At 43.3% G+C, this 21,750-nt stretch overlaps 1 protein-coding gene across 1 annotated transcript in view; it reads right to left on the bottom strand.

The window, feature by feature from the left end:
- Nucleotides 1–21,535, bottom strand: part of LOC140197841 (uncharacterized) — a 38,220-nt gene extending 16,685 nt beyond the window's left edge. Inside the window, exons 1-2 of the mRNA XM_072258332.1 lie at nucleotides 21,337–21,535; nucleotides 928–1,010 (exon numbers count right to left, since the gene is read on the bottom strand). Of these exons, the coding sequence (XP_072114433.1) occupies nucleotides 928–1,010; nucleotides 21,337–21,376 (123 nt within the window). The 5' untranslated portion in view covers nucleotides 21,377–21,535. The remainder of the gene's footprint in view (nucleotides 1–927; nucleotides 1,011–21,336) is intronic.
- Between the last annotated feature and the right edge of the window lie 215 nt (nucleotides 21,536–21,750).

The following is a 21,750-nucleotide window of genomic DNA, read 5'->3' as shown; positions in this document are numbered from 1 at the left end:
GGGAAGTTGATTGGTGAAAGAGATAATGGGCTGGAGAAGAGGGAATCTGATAGGAGAGGACAGGAGACCATGGAAGAAAGAGAAGGGAGAGGAGAATCAGAGGAAAGTGATGGCCAGGTAAGAAGAGAAGGTGAGAGGGAAACAAGAACGGGGAATGGTGAAGGAGAGGAAGGGAGGCAATTACCAGAAGTTTGAGGAATCAATGTTCATGCCATCAGGTTGGAGGCTACCCTAATGGAATACAAGATGTTGCTCCTCCAACCGGAATGTGGCCTCATCGTGGCAGTAGAGGAGGACATGGACTGACATGTGTTTATGGGAATAGAAAGTAGAATTGAAATGGGTGGCCACCAGAAAATCCCGCTTTTCATGGCAGACGGAGCATAGGTGCTCAGTGAAGCAGTCTCCCAATCTATGTTGGATCTCACCGATATACAGGAGGCCACACCGGAAGCACCAGATACAGTAGAGGACCCCAATAGATTCACAGGTGAAGTGTCGCCTCATCTGGAAAGACTGTTTGGGGCTCTGAGTGGTAATGAGGGAGGAGGTGTAGGGGCAGATGTGGCCCTGGTTCTGCTTGCAAGGATAAGTGCCAAGACGGAGATGGGTGGGGAGGAATGAGTGGACAAGGGAGTTGCACAGGGAGTGACCCCTACAGAAAGCAGAAATGGTGGGGGGGGTTGTAGGGAAAGATGTGCTTGGTGATGGGATGCCGTTGGAGATGGCGGAGGTTATAGAGAATGATGTGCTGGAAACGGAGGCTTGTGGGGTGACGTGGTTAGAGTTGCGTTCAAATTAGAGATGTGTCAGTAGTTTCCTTTTGGTTTCCATTATTGTCAGTCACGCAAGTCCCAGTAGTGATGTCCGGTCTTGGGGGACAATTGTGTATAGAAATTAAAGGGCCAGAAATGAGAGATGACCTACCAACTCCAGACAGTTTTTTACATATTGCCTTAATTGTCTTGACCAATGGAAGTGTTCACACCGGGTTCTCGTCGGTTGAATACCTGTTGAAGAGAAAACATTTTATATTCCAAAATTTTTCTCTCTTTTCGCATTGGGAATATCAAAAGGAACAACTTGCATTTACATGGCATGCATCACATTGTAAGAACATCCTAGGAGGTAAAAATGATCATTAAATAGACGACTGCCCTAAATCTTGGTCCAAAAACAAATCAGGTCAGAAAGACACAGAAGGGAGGTTTGGGATGGAGTTCTAGAGCATGTTCAAGTTCAGGGTTAATTATATTTCAACCATACATAAATGCCCATGAATATAGCCAAACGAAACAGCATTACTTTGGGGCCAGGGTGTAAAACACAGCACCAACAGTTACACACAGCACAAGGCACATATATCATATTTAAGCTAGCAAGCACATATAAGATATTAGTAAAATCCAGTCACACAAAAAAATATATAGTTCAGGACCCTGAGTCCATGAATGTTGCAGCAGACTGCAGTGGAATACAATACAGCTTATCTTCTGCCAAATGAACACTGAGGGACAGTACTGACTCCAGCTTGGACACCATACCACACCACTTCCGGTGGCCGCACTGACTCTGATGATTCTCTCCTGAGTGGCTGTAAACAGGTGACGCTGCGGCTAGAGGTCTAGTTCTCGCTATGACCAAGGCCACACGGCTCCCTTGCCACTCTCCAAAAAATCACTGAATTGGACTTGCAGAATTCCAGATTAGCTATGTCCAACAGGACCATGCAATCACAAGACAGCTGACTAAGACGCTCACTCACTGTTTAACTTCATAGTTCCTTCAGACACCGACTCCTCCGATGCTGCTCTCATGCAGGCGGCAGCGTGATCCACACCAAGTCCAGCTCCTTCAATTTCTCCACCAACGAGCAACTTGCTAGTGGGGTAAATCTGCAGTACTTACAGTTTTTAATGTCCAGCAAGGTCTTGTGATGGTGCCTGTGTACACTCCCTCGGTCAACATCTTCTGAATGTGCCACAGAACTATTTATTTCACTTCTTTGATGTCTTTTCCACTGTTTTTTTTTCATCTTGAATGTGTTTTTGGACAGTTGGAGCCTGTGATTTGCAGTTTGGAAGTTGACTGGATGATCCACCACTTTGCTGCCTCTGAGAGGATTCCAGAAGGCAATGTTCAACTCCATTTCACCTATTAAAGCTTCTATTGGTCACCAATTAAAGCGACGGGAGAGATTGAAACATGGAGGTGAATGTGGAAGGTGAGCGCTGGCTGCCTGCTGGTTGGATTGCTCTGCTGCTGAAGAGGGGAGACTGTATGATCTGCCGCTGAGCCCGGTGGTTGTCACCGAGGTTTTTTCTGTGTTTTTTGGATATGAATATGGATATAGTTTTGGACTATGGACTTTTTTTTTCAGTCTTATTGTTTTTTATATTCTGTGTTTATCACCTGATCTTTCTTGTTTTTTTGTATGGGGGGTGGGATTTGAGGATGGATGATCATGTTGCTGTTCTTTTTTTCTTGGTTTCGTGGCTATCTGGAGAAGAATAGCTTCAGGGTTGTATGCTTTGATAATAAATGAACTATTCAATCATAAAAACTATATTTAAAAAGGACAATAACACTTTTGGTTAACCCTGTAAAAGCCACTACAATCGATCGCGCCGCCATTTTAGCATAGGGATCGAGGCAAGCTCTACAATCCTCCCAGGGTGGTAGCACAACTAACTCCTGGCCAAGTCAATTTTCAGTTGCATTGTGGTGGAATAAGCAGTACCATATGATCAAATTTTGAGAGATTGAACTTCAAATACCACTGAGAAAGTTCTCATGGTGCTTCCAAAGTCAGTGTACTGGCAACACTGTAGGCAACTTCTCAAATCTGTGCCACAGTGCCACAAGTGGCGGGAAGCTGCCACTGTGACATAGCAAAATGAAATGGGGAATGTTGACATAACTGATAAAGGGTAAATGCAAAAGTGAGCAGAGGAAATGTTTCTAGAGAAGTCTAAGGTGCAATATCCTAGTTAAAGACATGGACTCCTATTGTGGAGTGATTAAACTTGGATGTACCTTAGAGATCAGAAATAATAATAATAATAAATAAATAAGCAATAGATATCAAGAACATGAGATGGAGAGTCATTGAAAGTGAGTCCATTGGTTGGGGGAACATTTCAATGATGGGGCAAGTGAAGTTATCCCTTTTGGTTCAAGAGCCTGCTGGCTGAGGGGTAATACCTGCTCCTGAACCTGGTGGTGTGAGTCCTGAGGACAAGTTCTAGGGACTTGAAGACAGATATGACTTTTATTGTTGAGGTGTTGCCCAATTGATAACAGATATTATCATCTGGCATACTGAGTCACAGATTTCTGCTCTATGAGTATTACTAACTCTTGTCACAATACTTGGAAACACTTTTGTATTTACTATTGTCAGTTGCTATGTCGACATTCCCCATTTAATTTTGCTGTAAGACCATAAGACATAGGAGCAGAATTAGGCCATTCAGCCCATCAAGTCTGCTCTAGCATTCCATCATGGCTGATCCTGGATCCCACTCAATCACATAAACCTGCCTTCTATCCATATCCTTTTATTCCCTGACCGATCAGGAAACTATCAACTTCCACCATAAATATACCCACAGACTTGGCCTCCACCGCAGTCTGTGGCAGAGCATTCCACAGATTCACTACTCTCTGGCTAAAAACATTCCTCCTTATCTCTGTTCTAAGAGGTCACCCCTCAAAATTTTGAGATTGTGGCCTCTGGATACCCCCACCACAGAAAACATCCTCTCCACATCTACCCTATCTAGTCCTATTAACATTCCGTAGGATTCAGCGAGATCTCCACACATTCTTCTAAACTCCAGTGAGTACTGGTTCAAAGCTGCTAAATGCTCATATGTTAACCCCTTCATTTCTGGAATCATCCTCATGAACCTCCACTGGACTCTCTCCAATGACAACACATTTCTCAGATACCAGGCCAAAAACTGTTGACTATACTCCAAGTGCAGCCTGACTAGTGCCTTATAAATGCTCAGCCTTATCTCCTTGCTTTCATATTCTATTCCCCTTGTAATAAATGCCAACATTGCATTTGCCTTCTTTACCACAGACTCAACCTATAAATTAACCTTCTGGGAGTTTTGCACGAGGACTCCTAACTCTCTGCACCTCTGATGTTTGAACCTTCTCCCCATTTAGATAATAGTCCTCATTATTGTTCCTTTTAACAAAATGCATTATCATATATTTCCCAACACTGTATTCCATCTGCCACTTTTTTGCCCATTCTTCTAGTTTGGCTAAGCCCTGCTGAAATCGTATTGCTTCCTCAGCATGACCTACCCCTCCACCTATCTTCGTATCATCTACAAACTTTGCCACAAAGCCATCAATTCCATTATCCAAATCATTGACAGACAGTGTGAAAAGTAGCGGTCCCAATACTGACCCCAGAGGAACATGACTAGTCACCGGCAGCCAATCAGAAAAGGCCCCCTTTATTCCCACTCACTGCCTCCTGCCTGTCAGCCTTCTGCTATCCGTGTCAGTATCTTTTCTGTAATGCCATAGGATTTTATCTTGTTAAGCAGCCTCATGCATGGCACCTTATCAAATGCCTTCTGAAAATCCAAGTAAGTGACATCCACTGCCTCTCCTTTGTCCACCCTGCTTGTTACTTCCTTGAAGAACTCTAACAGATTTTTCAGGTAAGATTCCCTTTACAGAAAGCATGCTGACTTTGACTTTTATTATCAGTCTCCAAGTACCCCAAAACTGCATCCTTAATAACAGACTCCAACATCTTCCCAACCCCTGAGGTTAGGCTAACTGGCCTCTAATTTCCTTTCTTTTCCTTCCTCCCTCCTTAAAGAGTGGAGTGACATTTGAAATCTTCCAGTCCTCTGGGACCATGTCAGAGTTAAGTGATTCTTGAAAGATCATGACCAATGCATCCATTACCTCTTCAGCAACCTCTCTCAGGACTTTGGGATGTAGTCCATCTGGCCCAGATGACTTACCCACCTTGAAACCATAGAAACTACAGCACAGAAACAGGCCTTTTGGCCCTTCTTGGCTGTGCCGAACCATTTTCTGCCTAGTCCCACTGACCTGCACACTGACTATATCCCTCCATACACCTCCCATCCATGTATCTGTCCAATTTATTCTTAAATGTTACAAAAGAACCTGCATTTACCACCTCGTCTGGCAGCTCATTCCATACTCCCACCACTCTCTGTGTGAAGAAGCCCCCCCCAATGTTCCCTTTAAACTTTTCCCCCCTCACCCTTAACCCATGTCCTCTGGTTTTTTTCTCCCCTTGCCTCAGTGGAAAAAGCCTGCTTGCATTCACTCTATCTATACCCATCATAATTTTATATACCTCTATCAAATCTCCCCTCATTCTTCTACGCTCCAGGGAATAAAGTCCTAACCTATTCAACCTTTCTCTCTATCTGAGTTTCTCAAGTCCCGGCAACATCCTTGTAAACCTTCTCTGCACTCTTTCAACCTTATTTATATCCTTCCTGTAATTTGGTGACCAAAACTGAACACAATACTCCAGATTCGGCCTCACCAATGCCTTATACAACCTCATCATAACATTCCAGCTCTTATACTCAATACTTCGATTAATAAAGGCCAATGTACCAAAAGCTCTCTTTACGACCCTATCTACCTGTGACGACACTTTTAGGGAATTTTGTATCTGTATTCCCAGATCCCTCTGTTCCACTGCACTCCTCAGTGCCTTACCATTAACCCTGTATGTTCTATGTTGGTTTGTCCTTCCAACGTGCAATACCTCACACTTGTCAGTATTAAACTCCATCTGCCATTTTTCAGCCCATTTTTCCAGCTGGTCCAAGTCCCTCTGCAAGCTCTGAAAACCTTCCTCACTGTCTACTACACCTCCAATCTTTGTATCATCAGCAAACTTGCTGATCCAATTTACCACATTATCATTCAGATCACTGATATAGATGACAAGTAACAATGGACCCAGCACTGATCCCTGTGGCACACCACTAGTCACAGGCCTCCACTCAGAGAAGCAACTCTCTACCACCACTCTCTGGCTTCTTCCATCGAGCCAATGTCTAATCCAATTTACCACCTCTCCATGTATACCTAGCGACTGAATTTTCCTAACTAACCTCCCATGCGGGACCTTGTCAAAGGCCTTACTGAAGTCCATGTAGACAATATCCACTGCCTTCCCTTCATCCACTTTCCTGGTAACCTCCTCGAAAACCTCCAACAGATTGGTCAAACATGATCTACCACGCACAAAACCATGTTGACTCTCCCTAATAAGCCCCTGTCTATCCAAATGCTTGTAGATTCTGTCTCTTAGTACTCCCTCCAATAACTTACCTACTACTGACGTTAAACTCACCGGCCTATAATTTCCCGGATTACTTTCCAATCCTTTTTTAAACAACGGAACAACATGAGCCACTCTCCAATCCTCCAGCACTTCACCCGTAGACAGCGACATTTTAAATATTTCTGCCAGGGCCCCCGCAATTTCAACACTAGTCTCCTTCAAGGTCCAAGGGAACACTCTGTCAGGTCCCAGGGATTTATCCACTTTAATTTTCCTCAAGACAGCAAGCACCTCCTCCTTTTCAATCTGTACAGTTTCCATGATCTCACTACTTGATTCCCTCAATTCCATAGATTTCATGCCAGCTTCCTTAGTAAATACAGACGCAAAAAACCTATTTAAGATCTCCCCCATTTCCTTTGGTTCCGCACAAAGCCGACCACTCTGATCTTCAAGAGGACCAATTTTATCCCTTACAATCCTTTTGCTCTTAATATACTTGTAAAAGCTCTTTGGGTTATCCTTCACTTTGACTGCCAAGGCAACCTCATGTCTTCTTTTTGCCCTCCTGATTTCTTTCTTAAGTATTTTCTTGCACTTTTTATACTCCTCAAGCACCTGATTTACCCCCTGTTTCCTATAGATTTCATACAACTCCCTCTTCTTCTTTATCAGAGTTGCAATATCCCTTGAGAACCAAGGTTCCTTATTCCTATTCAATTTGCCTTTAATCCTGACAGGAACATACAAATTCTGCACTCTCAAAATTTCCCCTTTGAAGGCTTCCCACCTATCAATCACATCTTTGCCAGAGAACAACCTGTCCCAATCCACGCTTTTTAGATCCTTTCTCATTTCTTCAAATTTGGCCTTCTTCCAGTTCAGAACCTCAACCCTAGGACCAGATCTATCCTTGTCCATGATCAAATTGAAACTAATGGTGTTATGATCACTGGAACCAAAGTGCTCCCCTACACAGACTTCCGTCACTTGCCCTAATTCGTTACCTAACAGGAGATCCAATATTGCATCCCCTCTAGTTGGTCCCTCTATATATTGATTTAGAAAACTTTCCTGAACACATTTTACAAACTCTAAACCATCTAGACCCCTAACAGTATGGGAGTCCCAATCAATGTATGGAAAATTAAAATCCCCTACCACCACAACTTTATGTTTCCTGCAGTTGCCTGCTATCTCTCTGCAGATTTGCTCTTCCAAGTCTCGTTGACTATTGGGTGGTCTGTAATACAATCCCACTAATGTGGCCATACCTTTCCTGTTTCTCAGCTCCACCCATAAGGACTCAGTAGACAAGCCCTCTAATCTGTCCTGCCTGAGCACTGCTGTAAAATTTTCCCTAACAAGCAATGCTACTCCCCCACCTTTCATTCCTCTGCCTCGATCACATCTGAAACATCGGAACCCCGGAATATTAAGCTGCCAGTCCTGCCCCTCCTGTAGCCAAGTTTCACTAATTGCTACAACATCATAATTCCACGTGTCAATCCACGCCCTCAACTCATCCACCTTCCCCGCAATACTCCTAGCATTGAAATATATACACCTCAGAAGATTTTTACCACCACTCACAACCTTTCTATCAGCGGATTTTCTTAAACCTTCAACATCATTTATTTTCACCCCAGCCACACTGTCAGCTCTGGCACTCTGGTTCCCATCCCCCTGCAAATCAAAGACCTTTGAGTTTACCAACCAGATTTTCCTTTGTAATAGCAATGGCACTCACTCCTGCTCCCTGACACTCACAGACCTCTGGCACACTGCTGATGTCTTCCACAGTGAAGACAGATGCAAAGTACCCATTAAGTTCATTAGCTATTTCTTTGACCCCATTATTACCTCACCAGCATCATTTTCCAGTGGTTCTATATCAACTCTGATCTTCCTTTTTCTCTTTATATAACTGAAAAAACTTCTGGTATCCTGCTTTATATTACTGGTTAGTTTGCCCTCATATTTCATCTTTTCCCTTCTTATAACTTTTTTAGTTGCCTTTTGTTGGCTTCCCAATCATCAAACTTCCCACTCACTTTTGCTACCTTATAGGACCTTTTCTTGGCTTTTATCCAGTCCTTAATTTCCTACCGCTGCCATTTGGGAACTTTTTCTTCTGTGGGACATATCTATCCTGGGCTTTGTGAACTATTCCCAGAAACTTCAGCCATCTCTGCTCTGCCATCATCCCCATCAGTATCTTCCTCCAATCTGCCTGGGCAAGCTCCTCTCTCATGCCTCTGTAATTCTCTTTATTCCATTGTGATACTGATACATGTGACTTACACTTATCCATCTGAAATTGCAGTAAGAATTCAATCATGTTATGATCACTGCCTCCTAAGGGTTCCTTAAGTTCCCTAATAAGATCTGGGTTATTACACAACACCCAATCTAAGATAACCTTTCAAGTAGGCTCAAGCACAAGCTGCTCTAAAAAGCCATCTCATAGACATTCAACAAATTCCTTCTCTTGCGATCTGACACCAACCTGATTTTCCCAATCTTCTTGAATATTGAAGTCCCCCATTACAATTGTGTCATTACTCTTATTACATGCCTTTTCCAGCTTCCTTTGCAATCTCAACCCCACATCTTGGCTACTTTTTGGAGGTCTATATCTGATTCCCATAATGGTTTTTTTTACACTTGCCATTTCTTAACTCTGCCCACAAAGATTCCACATTCTCTGATCCTATGTCACCTCTTTCCAAAGAAGTAATTCCATCTCTTACCAACAGAACCACACCACCATCTATGCCTTTGATGTTAAGCTCCCAACTGTGGCCTTCTTTCAGCCACGACTCAGTGATACACACAACCAACAGCATACATTACTGCCTAATCTCTATTTGCGCCTCAAGTTCATCCACCTTATTCTGAATGCTATTTTCATTTAAATACAGTACCTTCAGTCCTGCATCTTTCACCTTTTTGAATTTTGCCTCTGTGGTACAATTTAACTCTTTGCTCTGTCTGCATTTGCACCCAATCATTGGCTTGTCCTTCCTTACATTCAGGTTACATCCATCATCTAATTGTAAACCTGCTGGCTCATCCTCAGCTCTATCTTACCGGTTCCCATCCCCCTGCCATTTTAGTTTAAATCGCTCTCAACAACTCTAGTAAACCTGCCCGCAAGAATATGTCAACTGTCACAATGTAGTTGCACTCTGCCGTCATTTGCTGGCACTGTGGGATATATTTTGGAAGCTAACCTGCAATCAGAATCAGGTTTAATATCACCAGCATATGTTGTGAAATTTGACGACTTTGCAGCAGCAGTACATCGCAATACATAATAATTGAGAAAAAATAGTAAATATATATCTAAAATAGTTAATTTAAATAAGTAGTGCAAAAATGAAAATAAAAAAGTAGTAAGGTGGTGTTCATGGGTTCAACGTCCATTCAGAAATCAGATGGCAGAGGGGAAGAAGCTGTTCCTGAATCACTGAGTGTGTATCTTCAGGCTCCTGATGGCAGCAATGAGAGCAAGGCATGACCTGGATGATGGGTGTCCTTGATGATGGATACTGCCTTTTTGAGGCATTGTTCCTTGACGATGTCCTGGATACTTCAGAGGCCAGTGCCCATGATGGAGCTGACTGAGTTTACAACTCTCTGTAGTCTATTTTGATCCTGTGCAGTAGCTGCCGCCCCCATACCAGATGGTGATGCAGCCAGTTGGAATGCTTCCCATGTTATATCAATAGAAGTTTTCAAGCTTGTTTTTGGAGACATACCAAATCTTCTCAAACTCCTAATGAAATATAGCCACTGTGGTGCCGTCTTTGTAGCTGCATCAATATGTCGGGTCCTGCTTACGTCCTCAGAGACGTTGACACCCAGGAATTTGAAATTGCTCACTCTTTACACTTCTGATCCCTCTGTGAGGACTGGTGTGTGTTCCCTCAACTTACCTTTTCTGAAGTCCAGAATCAGCTCTTTGGTCTCACTGATGTTGAGTGCAAGGTTGTTGCTATGACACCACTCAACTAGCTGCTGTTCGCCCTCTCGTCATGATCTGAAATTCTGCCAACAATAGCTGTATAGTCAACAAATTTATAGATGGCATTTGAGCTGAGTCATGGATGTAGAGAGAGTGGGGAATTGGACTAAACACACTGCTGCTTTAATGTTGCCCCATTAAGTCTGAACATCAAAGTCACCGTCATTACAACGATTGCCTACAACTAAGTGGCATTTGGAGGCAAATACTTAGAAATTTAATCACAGCTTTTTTATTCAATACGTATGCTATAGCATACGTTTTCATCACACAAATTGGATATAACGCACTTGATATATTAGTGAACACCATGCGTATTAGGCTGGCCAAATTAGTTATAACTTGACTTCAGTAGGGAACTAGACACCACCTAAGAGTTACTTTGGAAATTCATAATCAGAATCAGGTCTATTATCACTGACATACGTATGTCATGAAATTTGTTGTTTTGTGGCAGCAGTACATTATAGCACATAAAATTACTATCAGTTACAAAAATAAATTGTGCAACAGACATAAATGAGGTAGTACTCATGGATTCATGGGCCCTTCAGAAATCTGATGCCGGGGGGGAGAAGTTCCCAGCATGCTTTCTCTGTAATTGCATCAATATGTTGGGCCCAGGATAGATCCTCTGAGATGTTGACGCCCAGGATCTTGAAACTGCTGACACCTCCACGAGGACTGGTGTGTGTTCTTCCCACTTCCCCTTCTTGAAGTCAATAATCAATACCTTGGTCCTGTTGACAGTGAGTGTAAGATTGATGAAGGTGAGTGCTTGTTACGCCGCTGGCATTTAGGGCAGAGATGAAGGTCCTCCGTCTCTGTCCCTCCATGGCCATCTTCTCCAAAGTGCCCAAGGTGTGGTTCAGAGTCCTTACCTCTACTCCTATGGTGTGACACAAAGTTATCTAGTAGCCTCCTCTTGGTTTTCACTACTGTCAGCTACACAAGTCCCGGGTAGAAACTCAGGAATACCAGCTCACACAGGTATAGAAAGATCCTTCAGAATCAGATTTATTATCACTGGCATGTGACGTGAAATTTGTTAACTTAGCAGCAGCAGTTCAATGCAATACATAATACAGAACAGAAATAAATAAATAAATAAATTACAGTATACATATATTGAATAGGTTAAAAAAGTGCAAAAAACAGAAATACCATATATTAAAAAAAACAAGGTAGTGTCCAAGGGTTCAATGTCCATTTCGGAATCGGATGGCAGAGGGGAAGAAGCTGTTCCTGAATCGCTGAGTGTGTGCCTTCAGGCTTCTATACCTCCCACCTGATGGCAACAGTGAGAAAGGGGCATGCCCTGGGTGCTGGAGATCCTTAATAATGAACGCTGTCTTTCTGAGACACCGCTCCCTGAAGATGTCCTGGGTACTTTGTAGGCTAGTACCCAAGATGCAGCTGACTAGATTTACAACCCTTCTTTTGGTCCTGTGCAGTAGCCCCTCCATACCAGACAGTGATGCAGCCTGTCAGAATGCTCTCCATGGTATGCTCTATATCGATATGTTGGGACCAGGTTAGATCCTCAGAGATCTTGACACCCAGGAACTTGAAACTGCTCACTCTCTCTACTTCTGATCCCTCTATGAGGATTGGTATCTTACCTTTCCTGAAGTCCACAATCAGTTCTTTCACCTTACTGACATTGAATGCCAGGTTGTTGCTGTGGCACCACTCCACTAGTTGGCATATCTCACTCCTGTACGCCCTCTTGTCTCATTTTAAATTCTACCAACAATGGTTGTATCATCAGCAAATTTGTACATGGTATTTGAGCTATGCCCAGCCACACAGTCATGGGTATAGACAGAGTAGAGCAATGGACTAAGCACACACCCCTGAGGTGCACCAGTGTTGACTGTCAGCGAGGAGGAGATGTTACCAGCAATCCACACAGACTGTGGTCTTCCGGCTAGGAAGTCGAGGATCCAATTGCAGATGGAGGTACAGAGGCCCAGGTTCTGCAACTTCTCAATCGGGATTGTGAGAATGATGGTATTAAATGCTGAGCTATAGTCGACGAACAGCATCCTGACATAGGCATTTGTGTTGTCCGGGTGGCCTAAAGCCATGTGGAGAGCCATTGAAATTGTGTCTGCCATTGACCTATTGTGGCGATAGGCAAATTGCAATGGGTCCAGGTCCCTGTTGAGGCAGAAGTTCAGTCTAGTCATGACCAACCTCTCAAAGCATTTCATCACTGTCGATGCAAGGGCTACTGGGCGATAGTCATTAAGGTAGCTCACACTATTCTTCTTAGGCACTGGTATAATTGTTGCCTTTTTGAAGCAAGTGGGAACTTCCGTGTAGCAGTGAGAGGTTGAAAATGTCCTTGAGTACACCCACTAGTTGGTTGGCACAGGTTTTCAGAGCCTTACCAGGTACTCCGTCAGGACATTTCATCTTGCAAGAGTTCACTCTCTTAAAAACAGCCTAACATCGGCCTCTGAGACAGAGATCACAGGGTCATCAGATACAGCAGGGACCTTCACAGCTGTAGTTGTGTTCTCCCTTTCAAAGCGGCCATAGAAGGCGTTGAGTTCATCTGGTAGTGAAGTATCACTGACATTCATGCAATTGGGTTTCGCTTTATAGGAAGTAATGTCTTACAAATCCTGCCAGAGTTGTTGTGCATCTGATGTCACCTCCACCATCACTTGAAATTGTCTCTGCACCCTTGAAATAGCCCTCCGCAAATCATACCTGGTTTTTTGGTACAGGCCTGGGTCGCCAGACTTGAATGCCACAGATCTAGCCTTCAACAGACGACGTACCTCCTGGTTCATCCACGGCTTTTGGTTTGGGAATGTACAGTAAGTCTTTGTAGGCACACACTCATCCACCAGGTTTTAATGAAGTTGGTAACAACTGCAAAGATGAATCCTTGAATACAGTCCAGTCCACCAATTTAAAGTAGTCCTGTAGGCACTCCCGTGCTTCCTCGTCCATACTGTCTTGGTCCTCACTACTGGTGCTGCAGACTTCAGTCTCTGCCTATACTCAGGGAGTAGAAGTACAGCCAGGTAATCAGACTTCCAGAAGTGAGAGCGTGGAATAGCACGGTAGGCATTCTTGATGGCGGTTTAGCAATGGTCCAGTGTGTTGTTTCCTCTGGAATTGCAAGTGATCTGTTGATGGTAGTTGCTTAGTGATTTTTTTCAGACTGGCCTGGTTAAAATCTCCCAAAACAATGGTGAAGGCGTTAGGGCGCTCTGTTTCGTGCATGTTGCTCCCATTTCTCAGATCATATCAAGCCTGATTGACACTTGCCTGAGGTGGAATGTATACTGCTACCAAAATGATCCCGGAGAACTCCCGTAGTAGGTAAAAAGGACGGCACTTAACTGCCAGATATTCCAGCTGTTCATTGCTGTCTCCGTAACTTTTTTTTGACCAGTCAGGATTGTTAGTCTTGAGCTGAACCCCAAACCTGGAGTACATGTGGACCACTCTTAGTCTGGCCTCTACCCTTTGACTTGTTTGGCATGGGTGACCCTACAAAGAGTCAAAGCACAAAGCCCTGACTCTAGCCAACATAGCCCTCCAGGACATGCTGCACACAAGCCTCCAAACCTTCTGACAAGGTTGTGGTCCTCTTGCGTGTAAGATTGCTGTTACGATACCAGTTAATTAACTTTATTGAGATACAGTGTGGAACAGGCCCTTCTGGCCCTTCAAGCCTCACTGCCCAGCAACCTCCAATTTAACCCTAGCCTAATCACAGGTCAATTTACATTGACCAATTAACCTCCAACTGGTACGTCTTTGGACTGTGGGACGAAACTGGAGCACCCAGAGGATACGCACACAGTTACGTGGAGAACATATTAACTCCATACAGAAGCATTAGGAGTTGAACCTGGGTCACTGGTACCGTAAAGCATTGTGCTAACCACTACACTACCGTGCTGCCCCACTTATACACTTCCTCAACACCACCTGAGATTCTGCCACCGACAATGGTGACTTCGGCAGATCTGTAGATGGATTTGAGCTGTGCCTAGCCGCATAGTCATGAATGTAGAGAGAGAAGAGCAGTGGGCTAAGCACGCATCCTTGTAGTGCACCATGTGTTGATTGTCAGCAAGGAGGAGATTTCATTTATGAGCCACACTGTCTGTTGACGAGGTGCTACAAAGCCACGTTGAATCTCCTCCTATTTATCCACTATAAATCTGTTGTAGCAGTAGGTAAATTGCATTGGGTCCAGGTCCTTGCTCAGACGGAAGTCAATTCTTGCCATGACCAACCTATCAAAGCTCTTCATCACAGTAGATATGAGTGTTACAGGGTGATAATAGCACTGGACAACAATTTTTTTCAAAAGCGTTGCTTCCTCAGAAATATTTTTTGTTTATGATGACCATTTGAAGCTGAACACAAACATAACGTCAGACTACTTTTATCACATAGGAATCTGGAGAAACAAGAAATTAACTTTTATCAAGTATAATGTGTTTAATTGTGTAACAGTGCTTTGCAATAGTTTAACTAAGCTAAAAAAAGGTTTTGTTAATGATTTCATGTGTAGTCAGTGTCTGAGGCTTCTCACTTAAGTGTCCAACATTGACGGATTCCAGTTGCCCTGACACCGTTTCTCCATGACCGCAATGTCCTAGTGAAACCTTTCACTCGTCACTGACAGTGCCAAGATTTGCAGAGTAGTCGTCCAAATGAGAAGGCAGAAAATGAATCTTTAGTGAAACTTTGCATTTCATGGATTTGTGTGCTTGAAGCATGTTGTCAACCAGCTGCACGTAGTTTGGTGTTTTGTCATTGACCAAGAAAAATTTCAACAACATCCTTAATTCCTTCCATATGATTTTCTCTGGTCCCACTAGAAGAAGTTCTTCAAATTGCCTGTCATTGATGACCTGTTTGATTTATGGACCAACAAATATGCCTTCTTTAATTTTGGCATCAGTTATTCTGACTTGAATTATGAATTGAAATAACAAATATAAGGGATTTCAAAAAACCTGGTGTATGATAGAGAAATTTCATGGTGATATTCATGGTCAGCAGCTCAAAATCCATAAGATAGATCCAAAAGTATTCAGGAAGCAAAATCATTATTGTCCAGCGTAACTGATAATTGACAAGGAGAACAAAAAGCAATCTTGAAAGAAAAGAAAAATTCTTGGGAAAATATCCAGCTTCATGTATAATCACTGTTGCTGTCTCTTCAGAACACAGGTGCCATCTTCACCACAGGAGGCCATTTGGAATTGACGAGCAATCACCTCCATTGACAAATGTGCAAGGGTATTCTATTAACAATCCAATGTACAGCCTTTGGTATTTCAGTTTGCAGTAACAGATAAACACCTATTGAAAATGCTGTATGAAAAATAACTTTGGTATTGTGAGTCTGAAACTCTGTGGTCCCAAACCCACTTTCATAATTGACATAATTGCTTTTATAATGTGAATTTCTACAATGTGAGGTGTCTTAGGAATGTGACTGCCTTGTTATAAAGTCAGAGAGCAATACAGGCCCTTCAACACAATCAGTCTATGCTGAAGTCTGAATTTCCTGGATTTGGCCAAACCCCACCCCTCTGTTTATCTCTGAATTTCTTAAACGACACTAATGTGCCTTCCTCAACTACTTCCTCTGACAGTTTGTTCCCTTCAGATCACACTTCTGCCTGTAAGGAGTTTGTACGTTCTCCCCATGACTGCGAGTTTCCTCCGGGTGCTCCGGTTTCCTCCCACAGTCCAAAGATGTACTGGTTGGTAGGGTAATTGGTCATTTGTAAATTGTTCCATGATTGGGCGAGGATTAAGTCGGGGGATTTCTGGGCGGCGCAGCTCAAAGAGTCGGAAGGGCCTATTTCATGCTGTATCACAATAAAGAAAATACATACTCACCACTCTCTCTATGGAGAAGTTATCTCTCAGGTCCCTTTCAAATCTTTCTCCTCTCATCTTGAAACTTTGTCCCTATATTTGGACTCCCCTATCACAGGAGAAAGTCTACTACCATCCACCTTATCCCTGCCTATTTTGAAACACTTCTGTAAGTTTGTCCCCTCATTTGTCTACATGCCAAGCAATAAAATCCAACTTCTCCCTTTAATTCAGGCTCTCTAGTCCTGGCAACTCATAAATCTTTACAGCAGTCCTGGCAATATCTTGGTCATAGCAGAACAAACAGCGTGGTACAACTGAAAGACTCAAGAATCAAGATTCAAAAAACTTCATTGTCATTCTAACCGTACATCAGCTCTGCAGGGCAGAATGAGACAGCGTTTCCCAGGAGCAGTGCAATCATAACATAACAAATGCAACACTAAGTAATAAACATAACAATAAATAGTAAAACACAACAGCCACATGTCAGTTAAAATCAAGTTAAGTGTCCAGTGCAAGTTAAAAGTGTCCAAAGCAGAGTCAGGTAGAGCAGCTATTTCGCGGTCTGACTGCCTGTGGGAGGAAGCTGTTTAGTAGCCTTGTGGCACACATCAAAGTTGCTGGTGAAAGCAGCAGGCCAGGCAGCATCTCTAGGAAGAGGTACAGTCGACGTTTCAGGCCAGCATCTGCAGAATTCCTGTTGTTTGTGTTAGTAGCCTTGTGGTTTTAGTTTTGGTGCTCCTGTAACGTTTGCCTGATGGCAGAACAAACAGTTCATGGAGAGGGTGTGAGGGGTCTTTAATGATGTACCGTGTCTTCTGGAGGCATCGACTCTGAAAGAGGTCTTGGACAGAAGGTAGGGAGACCCCAATAACCTTCTCTGCTCCCCTAACCACCCTCTGCAAGGCTTTTTTGTCAACAGCACTGCAGCTGGAGTACCAGGTTGTGATGCAAAAGGTCAGCACACTCTCAACCACGTCTCTGTAGAATGTAGTTAAGATGTTAGTGGGGAGTGCAGCTTGTTTAAGCTTCCTCAGAAAGTGCAATCTCTGCTGGACCTCAACCTGGAGTTGATTCCATTCCCAACCGTTTCCAGGTCAAATCATACCAGTTGTGCGTTTTAACTGGGTTATTTTATTGTCAGGGACGCCTGGGACCCCTGGCATGATCTGTGTGTCAGTGGCACACACGATGATATCCTTTAGGAGCATTGCAGGAAACTGTGGAGAGGAATAAACAGTTGCCGTTTTGGGCTGAGACCCTTCATTAGAACTGGAAAGGAAGTGTGAAGAAGCCAGAGCCTCATCTACCTATCATCTGCCAACTTCTTACATCACCCCCCCTCCAGTCCTGATGAAGGATCTTGGCCTGAAACATCAACTGCTTACTCATCTCCATAGGTGCTGCCTGACCTATTGAGTTCCTCCTACATTTTGTGCATGTTACTCAAGACTTCAAGATCATTAAGTCCCCATCACCCAGGACATGGCCCCTTCTCATTGCTACCATCAGAGAGGAGGTGCAGGAGCCTGAAGACACTCACTCAATGATTCAGCAACAGCTTCTTCCCATCTACCGTCCGATTACTCAATGAAGATTGAATTCATGAACACTTCCTCACTATTTTTCTTCTCTTTTTGGTATTAATGTTTTAATTTTTAACTATATACTTCACATTGTAATTTATATATTTTATTATTATATATTGCAGTGTACTACTGCTGCGAAACAACAGATTTCACAACATATGCCAGTGATATTAAACCTGATTCTGATACTTCCTGTACTCCTTCCTGGCCAGAGTCATAGGGAAGTACAGCACAGAAACAGGCCCTTTGGCCTATCTAGTCACTGCAAAACCATTTAAACTGCTTACTCCCATTGAACTGCTTTGGGACCATATCCCTACTATTCATGTACCTATCCAAACTTCTCTTAAACATTGAGATCAAGCTTGCATGCACCACTTGTTGAACAGGCAGAACAGCTGAACAGAGTGAATGGTCCTCCTCAAGTCATGACCTGGATACAGCAGCCTGCTATCCAACTATCACAATTTCATCATCCCTCATTTCCTGTCAAGTGTAGGAAACCCCCCAGGTGTCTGTTTTCCCCACAACTTCTCTCAATGAATATGCCCTTCCTGGTTTAAATAAGGCTTTAAACTTGGTCTCTTCCTGATTACTGAAACACAATAGTTACATTCCTAAGGATCATCATTATTATGAGTCATATGACATTGGGCAATCATGGTCTTTCCATGACCATAATTGTTCTTGGCTATTTTTTCTAGAAAAGTGGTTTGTCATTGTCTTCTTCTGGGCAGTGTCTTTACAAGATGGGTGACCCCAGCCATTATCAATACTCTTCAGAGATTGTCTGCCTGACGTCAGTGGTCACACAACCAGGACTTGTGATATATTCCAGCTACCCATAATTCCATCCACTCATACGATCAACATGACTCAGATCAGGGGGTCAGGAAGGTGGTGGGGGGGTGCTAAGCACATGCTACACCTTGCCTAAGGGTAACCTACAGGCTAGTGGAGGGAAGGAACTCCTTACACCGCCATTGGTCGAGACATTCCTCAATGCCGCCACCTAAATTTCCTAAGAAACCTTGCATGATGGAATTTGATCTGCTTTAACAGATCAGGTCTAGTTGACTTCAAAGCACAGATTTGAATAGGATTTCCTAATCATGGTGTGTTATAATCAATATAGTCTATGTTTTGCAAATAGTATTCCCTAGTCCAGGGGTGGCAGACCTTTTTGAGAATATGTGCCCAAATTAGTGATAATCTAAAAAAAATCTATTGCATTGCCATAATAATTTTCTTTTCTGGAAAAGTGTCCATTAGGAAAAGAGCATACTTTAGCCATAATTCTTTCACAAATTCACCATCACCAAGTCATTTGTTGCTTCATTTGGCAGTAAAGATTATCATTATGTATCTTTTATATGATGGGTGAAGTTTAAAGAATGGAAGGGTGGCTCTGCATGCTATGTTCCAACAAATTTTTTGTGTGTGTCATCTTAGGCTCGCCACCCCTGTCCTAATCCATCAATTGTATTATAAGCATACTGTACTCTGGAAATACAGATCAACAGGACTCAATGGAAGTTTGAAGAACAGCACCTCGTCTTCTGCCTGGGCACATTACAGCCTTCCAGAGTCAATGAATTCAACAACTTTAGGTAACGCTTCTCACAGACTATAGGTTTGTAAAAGCTTTTTTACCACCAGTCTCCTCAAGGATGACGAGCATTAAATACTTGTGTGCCAGTATTGGAATCATCCACAAGTTAGAGAAGTCTCACCTTGGCTGTCTTCAGCTAGCGTAATCCAGAATCTGAAGCTTCTACTTAACCATCCCTTGACAGCAATTGGACTACAGATCATTGGAAGCTAACACAACAGAGAGCAATCTCACACACATGCTTTCATGAACACACACAAACACATCAAAGCTCAACACATTTAACCACAGTTACTGTGTTTTTATAAACGCACCCACTAAAACACATGATAGAATGAGTCAATTGCAAACTGATCTTTTTCTCTCCTTACATGAGCACCTACTCTCCATCCACCAGAAAAAGCAGGATATTCTGGTAGCCACTCATTTCAATTCTACTTTCCATTCCAACATGCCAGTCCATGGCCTCCTCTACTGCCGTGATGAGGTCACACTCAGGTTGGAGGAGTAACACCTTATATTCCGTCTGGCTAGTCTCCAACCTGACGGCATGAACACTGATACCTTGAACTTCTGGTATTCCCCTCCCCCCCACTCTCCTTTACCATGCCCCATTCCTGTTTCCTTTTCTCACCTTCTCTCCTCACCTGCTCACCACCTCCCTCTGGTGCTCCCCCACCTTCCCTTTCTTCCATGGTCTTCTATCCTCTCCTACCAGATTCTACCTTCTCCAGCCATTACTGTACCTCTTTCACCAAACTACATCCCAGCTCTTTATTTTACCCCCTCCCCCTCCCAGTTTCACCTATCACCTGCCACCTTGTACTTTTTCCTCCCCTCCTCCCACCTTCTTACTCTGACTTCTCTTTCTCGATGAAGGGTCGCGGCCCGAAACATTGACTGTTTACACTTTTCTAAAGATGCTGCCTGACCTGCTGAGTTCTTTCAGCATTTTGTATGTGTAGCTTTTTCTCCCCTTTCTGTTGACCATTCAAGCAGGAAGTTAGAGTCGAGTCAAGTCGAGTCGAGTCAAGTCAAGACACTTTTTATTGTCGTTTCAACCATAACTGCTGGTACAGAATATAGTAAAAATGAGACAATGTTTTCCAGGACCATGGTGCTACATGAAACAATACAAAGACTACACTGAACTACGTAAGAAAAAACACAAAAACTACACTAGACTACAGACCTATCCAGGATTGCATAAAGTGCACAAAACAGTGCAGGCACTACAATAAATAATAATAAATAATAAACAAGACAGTAGACGCAGTAGAGGGTGTAGTAGGTTGGTGTCAAGCCAGGCTCTGGGTATTGAGGAGTCTGATGGCTTGGGGGAAGAGACTGTTACATAGTCTGGTCGTGAGAGTCCAAATGCTTCGGTGCCTTTTTCCAGATGGCAGGAGGGAGAAGAGTTTATATGAGGGGTGTGTGGGATCCTTCGCAATGCTGTTTGCTTTACGGATGCATCTGTGATGGCAAGACATGCCATGAGGCCTGGTGGATTTGGATCGGGGCAGGAGACTGTAGTGAACACCCCTCATCAAAGACAGCTGTGACTGGTTATTCATGGATTGAAGGATCTTCCCTGACTCCACACCACAACACTCTTAAGATTTCTGCACTCCTCCAATTCTGGATTCTTGGTCATTACTAATTTTAAATCAGCCCACCACTGCCTTCCTGTCAGAACTTGAAACTCTCAAATTCATTCTCTACCGCTCTCTGCCTCCCTGTCCCTTTATCCTGCTTTTAAACCTTCTTTAGCCCTTACGAAGCTAGAATAACTTTTTTTACTGCCACTCCCGTAACTCAGTTTCTGCTCGGGGATGTAAAAGGTCGCATAGAAAAGCAAAACTGAACTGGAAACATTGCTTCTGCTCAGATTGGATTGGCAAATTGGAAAGGCACATACCTGTTGCCGACACAACATTATGACTGACATGGAGTTCCATTTCCCAGTAGTGTACTGGCACTGAAGTGTTTAACCTCGAACAGGCTTTAACATCCCTTTTAAGGAGCCTTTCCTTTCACTTTCACTTTTGCCATTGGTACCGTGCCAGATTTGGTGATTTAATTTCAAACTGAGCAAGTATTAAAGGAAAACCAGACAGCTCCCTACCTTCTGAAGCAAAAGCTTGTGGGGCTTCAGATCCCGATTCGGAGATTTCAGTGTAGAAACTGAGGGTGCAGCTCCCAATGAGATCAAAGGGGTGTTGTTCTGAAAGAGATGTGCCTTTCAGATGAAATATCGAAGTGCTTGTTTGTTTGCACTTCCTGCTCTCGTGATGAACCAGCTGGTGTCCAGAGATTATGTCAATGTGTACAA

Source organism: Mobula birostris, chromosome 5 (genome assembly GCF_030028105.1).
Source record: "Mobula birostris isolate sMobBir1 chromosome 5, sMobBir1.hap1, whole genome shotgun sequence".
Lineage (NCBI taxonomy): Eukaryota > Metazoa > Chordata > Chondrichthyes > Myliobatiformes > Myliobatidae > Mobula > Mobula birostris.
Note: the sequence above shows the minus strand (reverse complement) of the source record. Positions and strands in the feature narration are given on the sequence as shown.